The sequence below is a fragment of the Pan troglodytes genome, chromosome 6 (assembly GCF_028858775.2).
Source record: "Pan troglodytes isolate AG18354 chromosome 6, NHGRI_mPanTro3-v2.0_pri, whole genome shotgun sequence".
Lineage (NCBI taxonomy): Eukaryota > Metazoa > Chordata > Mammalia > Primates > Hominidae > Pan > Pan troglodytes.
Genome location: NC_072404.2, coordinates 164,410,006 through 164,422,640, shown reverse-complemented (window position 1 = coordinate 164,422,640; position 12,635 = coordinate 164,410,006). Strand labels below are relative to the sequence as shown.

General features: G+C 48.6%; 1 protein-coding gene across 6 annotated transcripts in view; it reads right to left on the bottom strand.

Annotated features, from left to right (window-relative positions):
* ZNF783 (zinc finger protein 783) overlaps positions 1 to 7,582 on the bottom strand; it is a 33,464-nt gene extending 25,882 nt beyond the window's left edge. For 4 of the 6 annotated variants that reach the window (XM_063815765.1, XM_063815764.1, XM_063815763.1 and 1 more), the window contains exons 1-4: positions 7,356 to 7,542; positions 2,995 to 3,390; positions 2,780 to 2,906; positions 2,503 to 2,628 (exon numbers count right to left, since the gene is read on the bottom strand). In XM_063815765.1, coding sequence (XP_063671835.1) covers positions 2,503 to 2,628; positions 2,780 to 2,906; positions 2,995 to 3,390; positions 7,356 to 7,379 — 673 coding nt within the window. In that variant the 5' untranslated portion in view covers positions 7,380 to 7,542. Of the gene's footprint in view, positions 1 to 2,502; positions 2,629 to 2,779; positions 2,907 to 2,994; positions 3,391 to 7,355 lie in introns of all 6 variants that reach the window. The other 2 variants (XR_010159048.1, XM_063815766.1) reach the window with 1 other exon arrangement.
* Positions 7,583 to 12,635: the final 5,053 nt, after the last annotated feature.

Sequence of the window (12,635 nt, the reverse complement as noted above, 5' to 3'; positions counted from 1 at the left end):
CACATTGTGCACATGCACCCTGAAACTTAAAGTATAATAATCATAAAATTAAAAAAAAATGTTGCTAGGGTAACTAGCTAGACATGTGCAGAAGAATGAAGCTAGACCCTTACCTTTCACCATATGCAAAAAGTAACTCAAGATGGATTAAAGATTTAAATGTAAGACCTCAAATTATAAAAATTCTAGAATAAAACCTAGGAAATACCCTCCTCGATATTGCCCTTGGCAAAGAATTTTTGGCTAAGTCCTCAAAAGCAACTGCAACAAAAACAAAAATTGACAAGTGGGACCTAATTAAACTAAAGAGCTTCTGCAGAGCAAAAGAAACTACCAACAGAGTAAGCTGACAACCTACAGAATGGGAGAAAATATCTGGAAACTATGCATCTGACAAAGGTCTAACATCCAGCATCTATAAGGAACTTAAATCAACAAGCAAAAAATGGGCAAAGGACATGAACAGACATTTCTTAAAAGAAGACATGCAAGCAGCCAACAAACATGAAAAAATGCTCACCATCACTAATCATCAGAGAAATGTAAATCAAAACCATAATGAGATACCATCTCACACCAGTCAGAATGGCAATTATTAAAAACTCAAAAACCATCAGATGCTGGTGAGGCTGTAGAGAAAAGGGAATGCCTATACACTGTTGATGGGAATGTAAGTTAGTTCAGCCACTGTGGAAAGCAGTTTGAAGATTTCTCAAGGGACTTAAAACAGAACTACCATTTGACCCAGCAATCCTGTTACTGGGTATATACCCAAAGGAAAATAGATCATTATACCAAAAATATACATGCACACATATGTTCATCACAATGTTATTCACAATAGCAAAGACATGGAATCAACCTGGGTGTCCATCAGTGGTGGACTGAATAAAGAAAATGTGGTACATATACACCATGGAATACTACATAGCCATAAAAACGAATGAAATCATGTCCTGTGCAGCAACATGAAGCTGAAGGCCATAATCCTAAGTGAACTAATGCAAGAACAGAAAACCAAATATTGCATGTTCTCACTTATAACTGGGACCTAAACAATGAGCACACATTGACATAAACCTGGCAAAAACAGACACTGTGGACTACTACAGGGGGAAGGGAAAGAGGGGAGAATGGATTGAAAAGCTTGGGCACTATGCTCACTACCTGGGCACAATATACCCATGTAACAAACCCGCAGGTGTATGCCTATATCCAAATTAAAAGTTGAAATTTTTTTTAAAAGTACTCAATTGTACACTTTAACAGGTGAATTATATAGTATATGAATTATATCTCAATAAAGCTGTTGAAAAAGACTGGGGGGATTGTCATAAGTTTTTTTAATATACTTCAGAGACATAAACCAAATGTAAAATGTGGACTTGAGTGTATTACAATTAGGATCCAAAGACCCATAGAAAACATTTTTGAGACAACTAGGGAAAACAAAACAAAGGCTAGGTATTAGATGGTATTAGATGATATTCTGATATTCTGTGGGTGTGATCATGGTATGTGGTCATTGTTCAGGAAAAGGGAAAAAACAGATGGATGAAGCGCATGTGGCAAAACCCAGCAGAGTGTTGAGTTTTGGTGATGATCATTTGGAGATTCACTGTGCTATTCTACTTTATTAAAATTTAATTGAAAAAAAAAAAGCTCCCCAGAGGATTGTGATGTGCAGTCCCCTTTGGAACCACTGTCCTATATACCAGCTACAAGGACAGGGCATGCCTGGCCCTCCTACCAAGGGCCATGTACACAAATGGAAGCCAGCACGTGACACGCCTTCCTGCCACAGGCTGGGGTTGTGGGACTGCAATAGGGGGCACAAGCAATAGCGGGGACATGGACACACGTGAAGATGCCAGGAGGCAGCAGTGCTGCTGGTGGAGGTATTACTAAGTCCCCATTATTTCTTTTTTTAGATGAAGTCTTGCTCTGTCACCCAGGCTGGAGTGCAGTGGCGCAGCCTCGGCTCACTGCAAACTCCACCTCCCAGGTTCACGCCATTCTCCTGCCTCAGCCTCCTGAGTAGCTGGGACTACAGGTGCCTGCCATCACGCCTGGCTAATTTTTTGTATTTTTACTAGAGAAGGGGTTTCACTATGTTAACCAGGATGGTCTCGATCTCCTGACCTCATGATCCGCCCGCCTCAGCCTCCCAAAGTGCTGGGATTACAGGCGTGAGCCACCGCGCCCAGCCAGTCTCCACTATTATAAAGTCATCAGTATGTACATGCTTAACATTTATCACTCGGTCATCACAACCACGTAAGGTGAGTGTGATGTTCCACCTCAGACAGATATAGAAACCCTATGGCTCAAGCCGGCCACCCACTCCTGCCCAGGGTGGCCTTGTACAGAGTGGTCCCACTTTGGGTTAATGGTCTATGCTCCCTTCCTGCCCTCCCTGATTGTCTGGGAAGCCCGAGAGGGTAGGCAATGGTACAGCTAGCCCCTGGCGGCCCCCCAACCACATCTTGCTCCTATACTTACCAGTGCCCATCATCCTTGGACGTCCCACCTCTACTTCATTCCCCTTCTCCTGGCCCCACCGGTCAAGACAAGGCTCCTCTCCCCTCTCTATCCGGGTGAGGATGTCTGGTTTGGAGATTGCATAATCTGTGCACAGAACAAGAAATGAGGAAGAGCTGGACCCCACATGCCCACAGAGATGCAGAGATGCCCAAAGTACCAAAAGCCAAAGCAAAGACACAGACTGTCCACAGACAACCTGTGGACAGAGGCCCAGATCCTCCCTCCGTGGCCTTACCCAGGGAGACCAGCATCTCGTAGTTGCCCCTCATCACGTGCTTGTAGAGCTCCTTCTGCCAGTCCTCCAGCTTGCCCCACTCCAGCTCAGAGAAATACACGGCCACATCATCGAAGGTCACGGGCACCTGGAACCATAAGTGTCGCACTCACTCACCCACACGCTCACAGGCTCAGCCCCTAGAGCTCCCCCACCCCAGGGTGTCCCGGTGCTACCTTGGGGGCCTCCCCCTTGCTGCCCGGGGGCAGCCGCAAGATCCAGAAGTTCCTGTTACGCAGCAAGTTCTCCACATTCTCCAGCCGCCTCTGCAGCAGCCCGTACTCCTGCAGCAAGGTCCCCAGCACGGCCCACTTGCCCTCCAGCTGGTTCCCGAACTCCACAGCTGTCTTCTCACAGTCGGCCAGCTTCTTCTCGGCTGTCCCCGTGCGCCCCTCCAGAGTCAGCAAGCGGGTCAGGCAGGAATCCACCCTCTTCTCCAAGGCCTGAATGGCAGCCACCACCGTCCACAGTGTGATTTCCGTGGAGTAGAGGTACGAGTTCTTCTCAGTGGCTGGCTGGGGCAAGGGTGTCGAAGGACTCTGGTCCTCTGTGTGCTTGTCTGTCTCGGGGGCCTGCTCACAAGAAGAGAAGAGATGTTATGAGAATTATACAATCAAAACTTCCACCTCAAAAACACACTTCAGAAATGACACCTGCCATGGTAAAGTCCCACTTGGGCTCCTGAGTTAGCAGCAGACTTGCAGGGAGAGGGAGAGGCTAGGGTATCAGTTAGGAATCCAGCCTAACTGATACAAGAGATAGTGGCTGGACCAACGTGTCAGCAAGTGGGAAAGTGGAAGAAAAACAGCCCCGGCTCCTGTCCTACACGCTAGCTATGGAGACGGGGCATGCCCCACAGGCTTGAGCAACCACGTGCAGTCTCAAACAAGTGACTCCCCTTCTTGGGTCTCAGTTTCCTCTTCTAAAAATGAAGGGACAAGGCTTTGTGGCACAGAGAACATGACTCTCCAGTGGACAGCCCAGGTGCAACTCAGCTCTGCCACTTACAAGCTGGCCAACTGTGGGCAAGGTGTTTTCAACAGCTTCCAACTTCCCTTCCCTATCTAGAAAATGGAGATAATAATAGTACCTATACAATAGCACTGAGAGAATTAAGAAAAATCTGTGTACAAAGCACTTAGTACAATGTGTAGCACAGCACAGATAATAAACATGAGCCCCATGTTGCAAGGCTAAGATGACAATGACTGCTATGGAATGAATGTTTGTGTCTCCCTCAAAATCCATCTGCTGAAGCATTAATCCCCAATATGCCGGTATTTGGAGGTGGAGCTTCTGGGAGGCAATTAGGCCATGAAGGCAGAGCCCTCATAAATAGGATTAGCGCCCTTGTAAGAGGAGACACAAGGGAGATGATCTTGCTGTATGCCACGTGAGGATACAATGAGAAGGCAGCCGTCTGCAAACCAGGAAAAGAGCCCTGCCGGGAACCAAGGCAGCCTGAGCAGACTGAGACAATGACAGTGATTATGGTGATGGTTCCGGCTCAGGGATATGGTATAAATAGTTCATATGGCCTTTTTTTAACCTCGACCTCTTTTATTCTGTTGTCCTTCAGTGCCTTGGAAAAAGCTTCTCAAGTGCCTCAGCTTACCCTGGTATCTGATTCACAAGCCCTCATTGTGCATGCGCAATGGGCACAGTCCTGGTTGGTGCTGATAAAAGCCTTGTTGGAGAGACAAATCAACATCTCACTCCTCAATTTCATTCATCCTTCATGGTTAAATCACCATCAGGTCCTAACTTCCAAAATTACCTCAAATCCATCCATGTTTCTCCTTCTCCACTGCCAGTGTCTAGTCCAAGTTCCCATCACCTTGCTTGGCCTGGGCCACTGCGGTCCTGCCCACCTGATTTCCCCACTTCCAGTCTTCTCCCCCACTTCCAGCCTTCTCCCCCACTTCCAGCCTTCTCCCCCACTTCCAGCCTTCTCCCCTACTTCCAGGCTTCTCCCCGACACTACACTTTCCACAGAGTAATTGTTAATCTTTTTTTTTTTTTTTGAGACGGAGTCTTGCTCTGTCGCCCAGGCTGGGGTACAGTGGTGCAATCTTGGCTCACTGCAACCTCCACCTCCCAAGTTCAAGCGATTCTCCTGCCTCAGCCTCCCGAGTAGCTGGGACTACAGACACCCGCCACCACACCCAGCTGATTTTTATATTTTCAGTAGAGACAGGCTTTCACCATATTGGCCAGGCTGGTCTCAAACTCCTGACCTTGTGATCCGCCCGCCTCAGCCTCCCAAAGTGCTGGGATTACAGGCGTGAGTCAGTGAGCCACCGCTCCCGGCCTGGTAATCTTTTAAAAACACAAATAGATCATTTCAGTCCCCTGCTTAAAACTCTTCAATAGCTTCCCAGTGTACCTGGCATAAGATCTAGACTTCTTCATGGCCCAGCCGACCTCTCTTGACCTTGAGCCATCCAGTTCCTGTCGTGCTCCAGCCATGCCAGCCTCCTGTGGATTCCGAGGACCCACCCGGCCCTCCTCCAACTTCACATCAGCTCTCGATATGCATCCTCTGTATGCCTGAGTCTCTCTCGTTTTTAAGATTCTAGCATAGACAACGCATCCTAGAGATTTTCACTGCCCCTCGTCCTTAGCACTAGTAATCTATAATTGCTTCATTCATTCAATAACAATTACTGAACACCTATCATAGTAAATGTACAGTGAAGATGAAGAAAAAACTGATGTGGTTCTTCCTTCTCCAGGAGAAAAATTCTGTGTAGGAATACTTATAAACAACAACAGTGTGATAGGATGGGCTAACAAGAGTCCAGGGCAAATCTGTCCCTTTTGGGGAGTTTTTTGGGATCTCAAGTGCTGCAGGAAGGGAGGAGCAGGTGGACAGGAGTGATCTGAAAGGTAGTGAAGCAGTGAGCCCCAGGCTAGGGGGAGTGGATGATGTCACCTTCTAGGGCCCCCTCTTCCCACGGAACAGGACTATAAACCTGCAGAATCCTCAACCCTTTTTCTCTCCCTTGCACTCAGGGAACCCAAAAAGAAGCTCAGCACGCTCACTAAGAGGAAGGAGAGGAAGTTATACTTTAATTAAAAGTATCCAGAAAAATCAAGGTTTCAAAACCTTCACTGAGGTGTATTAATAATAGTAGGTATCATCTATTGAGCCTTTACAAGCGTTTTCCAGTATGTCAAAAATGGCCAAAGGATTATCATCTCCCAACTGGACATACTGCACTATATCAAACCAAGATTCTAAAATCTGCTAACTGCCCTAACTTATATAGATGAAGATGCCAAAAAAAAACTGATGTGATTCTTCCTTCTCCAGGAGAAAAATTCTGTATAGGAATACTTATAGTGTATTCTTATGAATAAACTTATTCATATAGATATGTATCTGGACAGATAGATAGATAGTTAGACAGATATAAATGAGACAGGCACCTGCGCCTGTAATCCCAGCTACTTGGGATTGGGAGGCTGAGGCAGGAGAATACCTTGAACCCGGGAGGCAGAGGCAGAGGTTGCAGTGAGATGAGATCCCGCCACTACACTCCACCCTGGGTGAGAGTGAGACTCTAAGAAAAAAAAAAAAATATATATATATATATATATATATATATATACACACACACACACACATATGTATATATATAATTTTTTAATTAAAAAATTTTAAAATGGCCGGGCGCGGTGGCTCTCGTCTGTAATCCCAGCACTTTGGGAGGCCGGGGCGGGCAGATCACGAAGTCAGGGGTTCGAGACCAGCCTGGCCAACACAGTGAAACCCAGTCTCTACCAAAAATAGAAAAATTAGCCAGGCGTGGTAGCAGGCGCCTGTAGTCCCAGCTACTTGGGAGGCTGAGGCAGGAGAATCCCTTGAAGCCGGGAGGCGGAGCTTGCAGTGAGCCGAGATCGTGCCACTGCACTCCATCCAGCATGCGCAACAGAGCGAGACTCCCTCTCAAAAAAAAAAAATTAAATAAAATCTGCTACAGTAATCTTTTTTAAAAAAATCTACAATCTCTCTTGTAAACGACACAATCTTTCTCTTTGGCAAAAGTAGAATGAGGCGTTTTAAAGTGTCTAATTCCAAAATCCCTGCGCCGGCGTGAGGCTCCCGCCTCTAACAGATGCGTGACCCTGGGCCTGTCCCTTCCCATCTCAGCCTCCGCTACTGTCCCGTGGGGCTGGCGACCCCTGCCCGCCCAGCCTGCTGTGGGGGGGCCGCGAGGCCTCAAATGGGACAATGCTTCTAAGGCGCGGCCTCCTCGTCGCCGAGCGTGACTCTGGGGCCCGGCCTGGCTGAGGCCGCAGATGAGCCGGATCATCAGCCGCTGACGTCGGGGCCCCGCCCGCCGGGCCTGGCATTTGGGCCGCCCGGTCAATGCCCTCGACGCGGGCTGGGCGATGGGCCGGGGGAAACGAGCGCGGAGGCTGCGCGCAAGGCCCTCTCACCCGGCGGCCCCGCGAGGCCAGAGTCCCTCGCGCGGGCTCACGCGGCGGCGGCCTGGGCCTTCCGGGCGTCCGCGGGGCCGAGGGTGCTTACCCGGGTAGGCGCCGCTTCGGCCATGGCTGCCCGCGTCCCTCGCTGGGTTGCAATCCCTGGACCCGGCCTGTCGGGCCCGGGGCGGCGCGGCGGCGACGGCGGAAGCGGAGCGGGACCCGCCTAACCTGAGAGCTACTGCCGGGCGGCCGCGAACTGCGTCCCGAGCCACGTGCCCCGCGGGCCCTTTAAAAAAGAGCTGCGCTCGGCGGCCGAGCTTGAGGACGCGCACAGCGCCCCCTGCAGCCCGTAGGACCGCACGCCCGCGGCCGCCGCCCCGCGCCCGCCCGAGGCCTTCAGCGCCCGCGGCGTCCGGGACCCAGGCGCGGCCACCCACCCTCACCCGGGGCGCGGGAGTTGACGCCAGGGCGGGCGTGCCACGGCCTCCAGCGGGGCTACGTCAGGCGTAAGCCACTCCCGGGCCAGCGCGGCGCCCAACCTCTCTCTGCGTCCCACGCGGGAGCCGGGAGGGCTGGGGGAAGGAACCGCACTGGAAAGTGCGAAACCTCGCGAGGGAAAGCTGCGTGGGGAACGGGGGCGGCCCTCGCCGCGGCTCCAGTCCGGACCGAGACTCTGTTGCAGCGCCTCCCACGCACCACAGAACTGAGTTGGGGAAAGTAAAAAGGATACGTGTGTACCCAGGGAGAAGCCAGGGAAACTTACATGAACGTTTTTAAAGTCTCTTTTAAATTTGACAGAACAAACGTGAAGATGGTAGGATCTTTTTTTCTTTCCTAAGCCTGCCCTCCCCTCCTGGGGACTCTGGGGTCCCTTCCTCCTCCCGGGGCCCGCCTGGTGAAAGTCCTCAGCCACCCACGAGTACCCTTCTGTAGCTTTGGTCCAGGCTGAGATCACAGCAAGTGTGAATCAGTCCATCCCTCATTTAGGCCCTGAGGCATCTTGAATAAACCGCAGGACCCATTTTCCTCGGCCTGTGCTGAGGCATATTGAACCACATGTGCTGTACGCAGTTGAAGCTTTGTTTTCTGTCTTTTCTGCATTTCCCATTCATCTTACAGTCTTTGTCCAACAAGCTGGCAAACTCTTCCCGCTAGAAATCTGCAGTTTTGTTTCTTTCTGTGTTTGGGTTTGTTTGGGGTTTTTGGTTTTGGTTTTTAGTTTTTTTGGGGGGGGGGAGGTGGTGAGGGTGAGAAGTTATTTTCACAAATATTTGAGCCAAGCAAAAGCGTGGTCAACTATCAGAAAAAAACACCAACTGATATCCTAAGTAAGGTGAACCCCAAAATTTGCAGAAAGGTTAGGACGTGTTACTTTAAGGTAACAAATCAAATAAATATTTGGCATTATTCATTTCGGAAATTCTTGTTGAACTATCCCAATCTAAGACACAAACTGCAAGTATGCACTAAAGACATTAAGAGCATCCCTAGGATCTTATCAGGGATCAGTCCAATCTCTTCAGGATTATAAAATACCAGTAAATGGTGACGTTATAGAATAACAGGTAAGGTCCAATGCAAACAGAAAGGGTCAGGAAAATGGGCCAGGAGCCGTGGCTCATGCCTGTAATCCCAGCAGTTTGGGAGGCTGAGGCGGATGGATGACCTGAGGTCAGGAGTTCGAGACCAGCCTGGCCAACATGATGAACCCTCATCTCTACTAATACAAAAAATTAGCTGGGTGTGGTGGTGAGGTACTCTGGAGGCTGAGGCAGGATAATCGCTTGAACCCGGGAGGCAGAGGTTGCAGTAAGCCGAGATCATGCCATTGCACTCCAGCCTGGGCAACAAGAGCAAAACCCCATCTCAAAAAAAAAAAAGAAAGAAAGAAAGAAAAAGGGTCAGGAAAATGGGCTGGAGACAAAAATGCTAGGATTTAATGAGCTCTGTTGAGGAAAGAGTGCTATAATGTTTGACAGCTAGTCTTCGTTTTTTAGAAAAAAAGTTTCTCTAAGTCAGTGGTACTCAAACTTGAGTGTGCCTCATGTTCACTGAGGGTTCTTGTTAAAAATACAGGATGCTAGGCACAAACCTCAACATTTCTAGGTCTGAAACAGGAGGGGATGAAAGTGATGCGAATTTGCAATTCTAACTAGTTCCCAAGAAATGCTGATTCTATTGGTCTGGTGATCACAGTTCGAAAACCTTGGCACTGTTTATCAGGGTCCCACAGCTACCTCCCATTCCCATGCTCAGATTTTATAAATATATTTAATAAACAAACACTTTGCACCATAATGTGGTTTCTGAGCAGACCAGCCGGGGTGTCAAGCCAGCTCTGATATAAATTAAAATTACATGGTGGCTTTTTTTTTTTAAGACGGAGTTTCGCTCTTGTTGCCCAAGATGAAGTGCAACGGCATGATCTCGGCTCACTGCAACCTCCGCCTCCCAGGTTCAAGCGATTCTCCTGCCTCAGCCTCCCGAGTAGCTGGGATTACAGGTGCCCGCCACCATGCCAGGCTAATTTTTAGTATTTTTAGTAGAGACGGGGTTTCACCATGTTGGCCAGGCTGGTCTCAAACTCCTGACCTCAGGAGATCCACCCACCTCGGCCTCCAAAAGTGCTGGGATTACAGGCATGAGCCACCACGCTCGGCCTACATTCATCTTTAATTGTTAATCTGTCTCTTGTGAGTTTGTTTTTTGGGGGATCAGATTTCCAGGACTTGATTATCTCTGGGTGAACTGACAACATCCAGTGGAGGCCCTGTCCATGGAGTAACAAGGGTGACTCCACCTGCAGAAGGTAGGGTTGTCACAATTTGAGGGCCACCAAAGTAGTACCTAGGGTCACTCAACGAGAGGTCAGCACACTCAAGTGCCATTGTCCCCACCAGAACATCCTCAGCCAAGAGATAGTGGCAGGTCAGAGACAGAATTCCTGTGGCTCCCTCATCCTCCAAGCCAGGAATGTAATTTAGATTAGGAGGTGGACCCACACACAATTATAAAGATGTTAGGAAAGGAAGCATTAGTAGAGGGAGACCAGAAGTACAACCAAATCCCACTTCCTCCATAGAAGCCTTCCCTATTTCAAACACCCAGCTCCCTATTCTGTGAACACCCATTATACTTTCTTATTCAGCAAACATTTGCTGAGCACCTATGTGCCAAGCACCTGTGCTGAGAGCTGTGGAGGCTGATAGGAGTAAGACATGGTCCCTCCTGGGGCCAGGCGCGGTGGCTCACGCCTGTAATCCCAGCACTTTGGGAGGCCGAGGCGGGCAGATCACGAGCTCAGGAGATCCAGACCATCCTGGCTAACACGGTGAAACCCCGTCTCTACTAAAAATACAAAAAATTAGCCAGGCGTGGTGGCAGGCGCCTGTAGTCCCAGCTACTTACTTGGGAGGCTGAGGCAGGAGAATGGCCTGAACCCAGGAGGCGGAGCTTGCAGTGAGCTGAGATGGCGCCACTGCACTCCAGCCTGGGCAACAAAGCAAGACTCTGTCTCAAAAAAAAAAAAAAAAAAAAAAAATGGTCCCTCCATCCCCACAGCATCACATCCTGTGACTGTTTCTTGGTCTTATCTATTGCTCCCTTCCCACTGCAGCTGCACCCAATCAGCTAGGTCCTCACTGGCTCTTCCTTGATCTCACTTGAAACCTTCTAACATATCCCAAACCTCACACTCCCAAAAAAGCACAGTATAATTCTTATTAGTATTCCCAAATCACAGCTAGAATCAGGTCACTCTTTTGCTCAAAATTCTTCAGCTCCCCATTGTCAACCGAATAAAATCCAGACTCCTTGAAGCCTGACCCAACTCTTAACACCCACTACTCTCCTTCTCACACTCCACCCTCCCGAAATTGGATGAACTCCTCTTCTGTACATGTCCCATAATGTCTCCTGACTTGGTCATGTCACCTCCATTTCGAATGTCCTTCCTCCCATCCTTAAAAGGCCAGTTCAAATACCACCTATCACGAAGTCTTCCCCAGTGTCTCACATCTAAAATAATTGTTCTCTGAATGCTTATAGCCTTTTACCCTCACTTATCTGAAGACATTACTATTCTATCTTAGATTCCCTTAGTAGCCTGTGAGTCCAAGAGCAAGATTTATCCCTGTACCCCTCTGTAGAATTCTGCACAGGGAGGATACTCAGCTATTTGTGAGTGAACAAACTCTAAGGCAGAATGGAATACTGTCCTCACCTAGGAAAGGGCTGTGCAAAGGTGCAGTAAAGGAAGAAAACTGATTTTGAAAGAACATAAACTCAATAAGGGCAAAGATCTTCATTTTTTTCATTGATGTGTATTTAAAATAGTGTCTAGATAACAGGGGCTCAATATGTATTTGTTCAATGAAAGAAATGGATGAGGGAAGCTTTCACAGAAGGAACTTATAAACCAAAACAGTGAAAAATGGTGTTTGGTTCAGAGAAGGACACTGCAGAGAGAGGGAGAGAGCATGGCTTATTCAGTAAGACAGGAGGCCAGACGTGGTGGTTCACAGCTGTAATCCCAGCACTTTGGGAGGCTGAGGCAGGAGGATCACTTGAGCCTAGGAGTTCAAGATCAGCCTGGCAACATAGTGGGACCCTGTCTCTACAAAAGGTACAAAAATCAGCTGGGTATGGTTTGTGCACACCTGTAGTCCCAGCTACTTGGAAGGCTGTGATGGGAGCATCCATTGAGCCCAACAGGTCAAGGCTGCAGTGAGCTGTGATGGCACACTCAGCCTGGGCAACAGAGACTCTGTCTCAAAAATGTTTTTTAAAAAATGAATGAATGAATGAATGAATGACAGGAAGCCCGATGTGGCAGCAGCATAGAGTGAAAAGAGAAAAAATGCAGGGTGACACAGGTTTAAAAGCCATTGCAAGGTTTTGAGGAAAGTCTACATCCAGTTGTGTGCAAGGACATTAACTCTGGAATCAAAAAGGATGTGATTAAGAGCAGAAGACCTACTGGTTACTGAAAAGTTTGGATGAATGATGACTAGGACCTTAACTGTGGGAACAGAAAGGATAGAAAAGGCAGGATAGATGAGTCACTAACATTTGGCATTTAATTCTTCCCTGTTGACTTCAATCTTTCTAACTTGATCATCCCTGTCCTTCTGACAGTGCATTTCCTGTTTTCTCCTCAGCACCTGGCAGAACAGGCTTTCAATGGAGGATGGCAGAAGCAGACAAGAAGAGGCGAATCTTTCATATACCATAAGAGAGTGCCTCTGCATGCACAGAATCACCTGGGGTGCTTGCTGAGATGCAGATTCTGATTCGGGGGTCTAGGTGGAGCCTGAGTCTGCACATTTCACACTCCTAGGGGATGCCGCTGCTGCCAGCAGAGAGCCCACACTTCAGGACACAG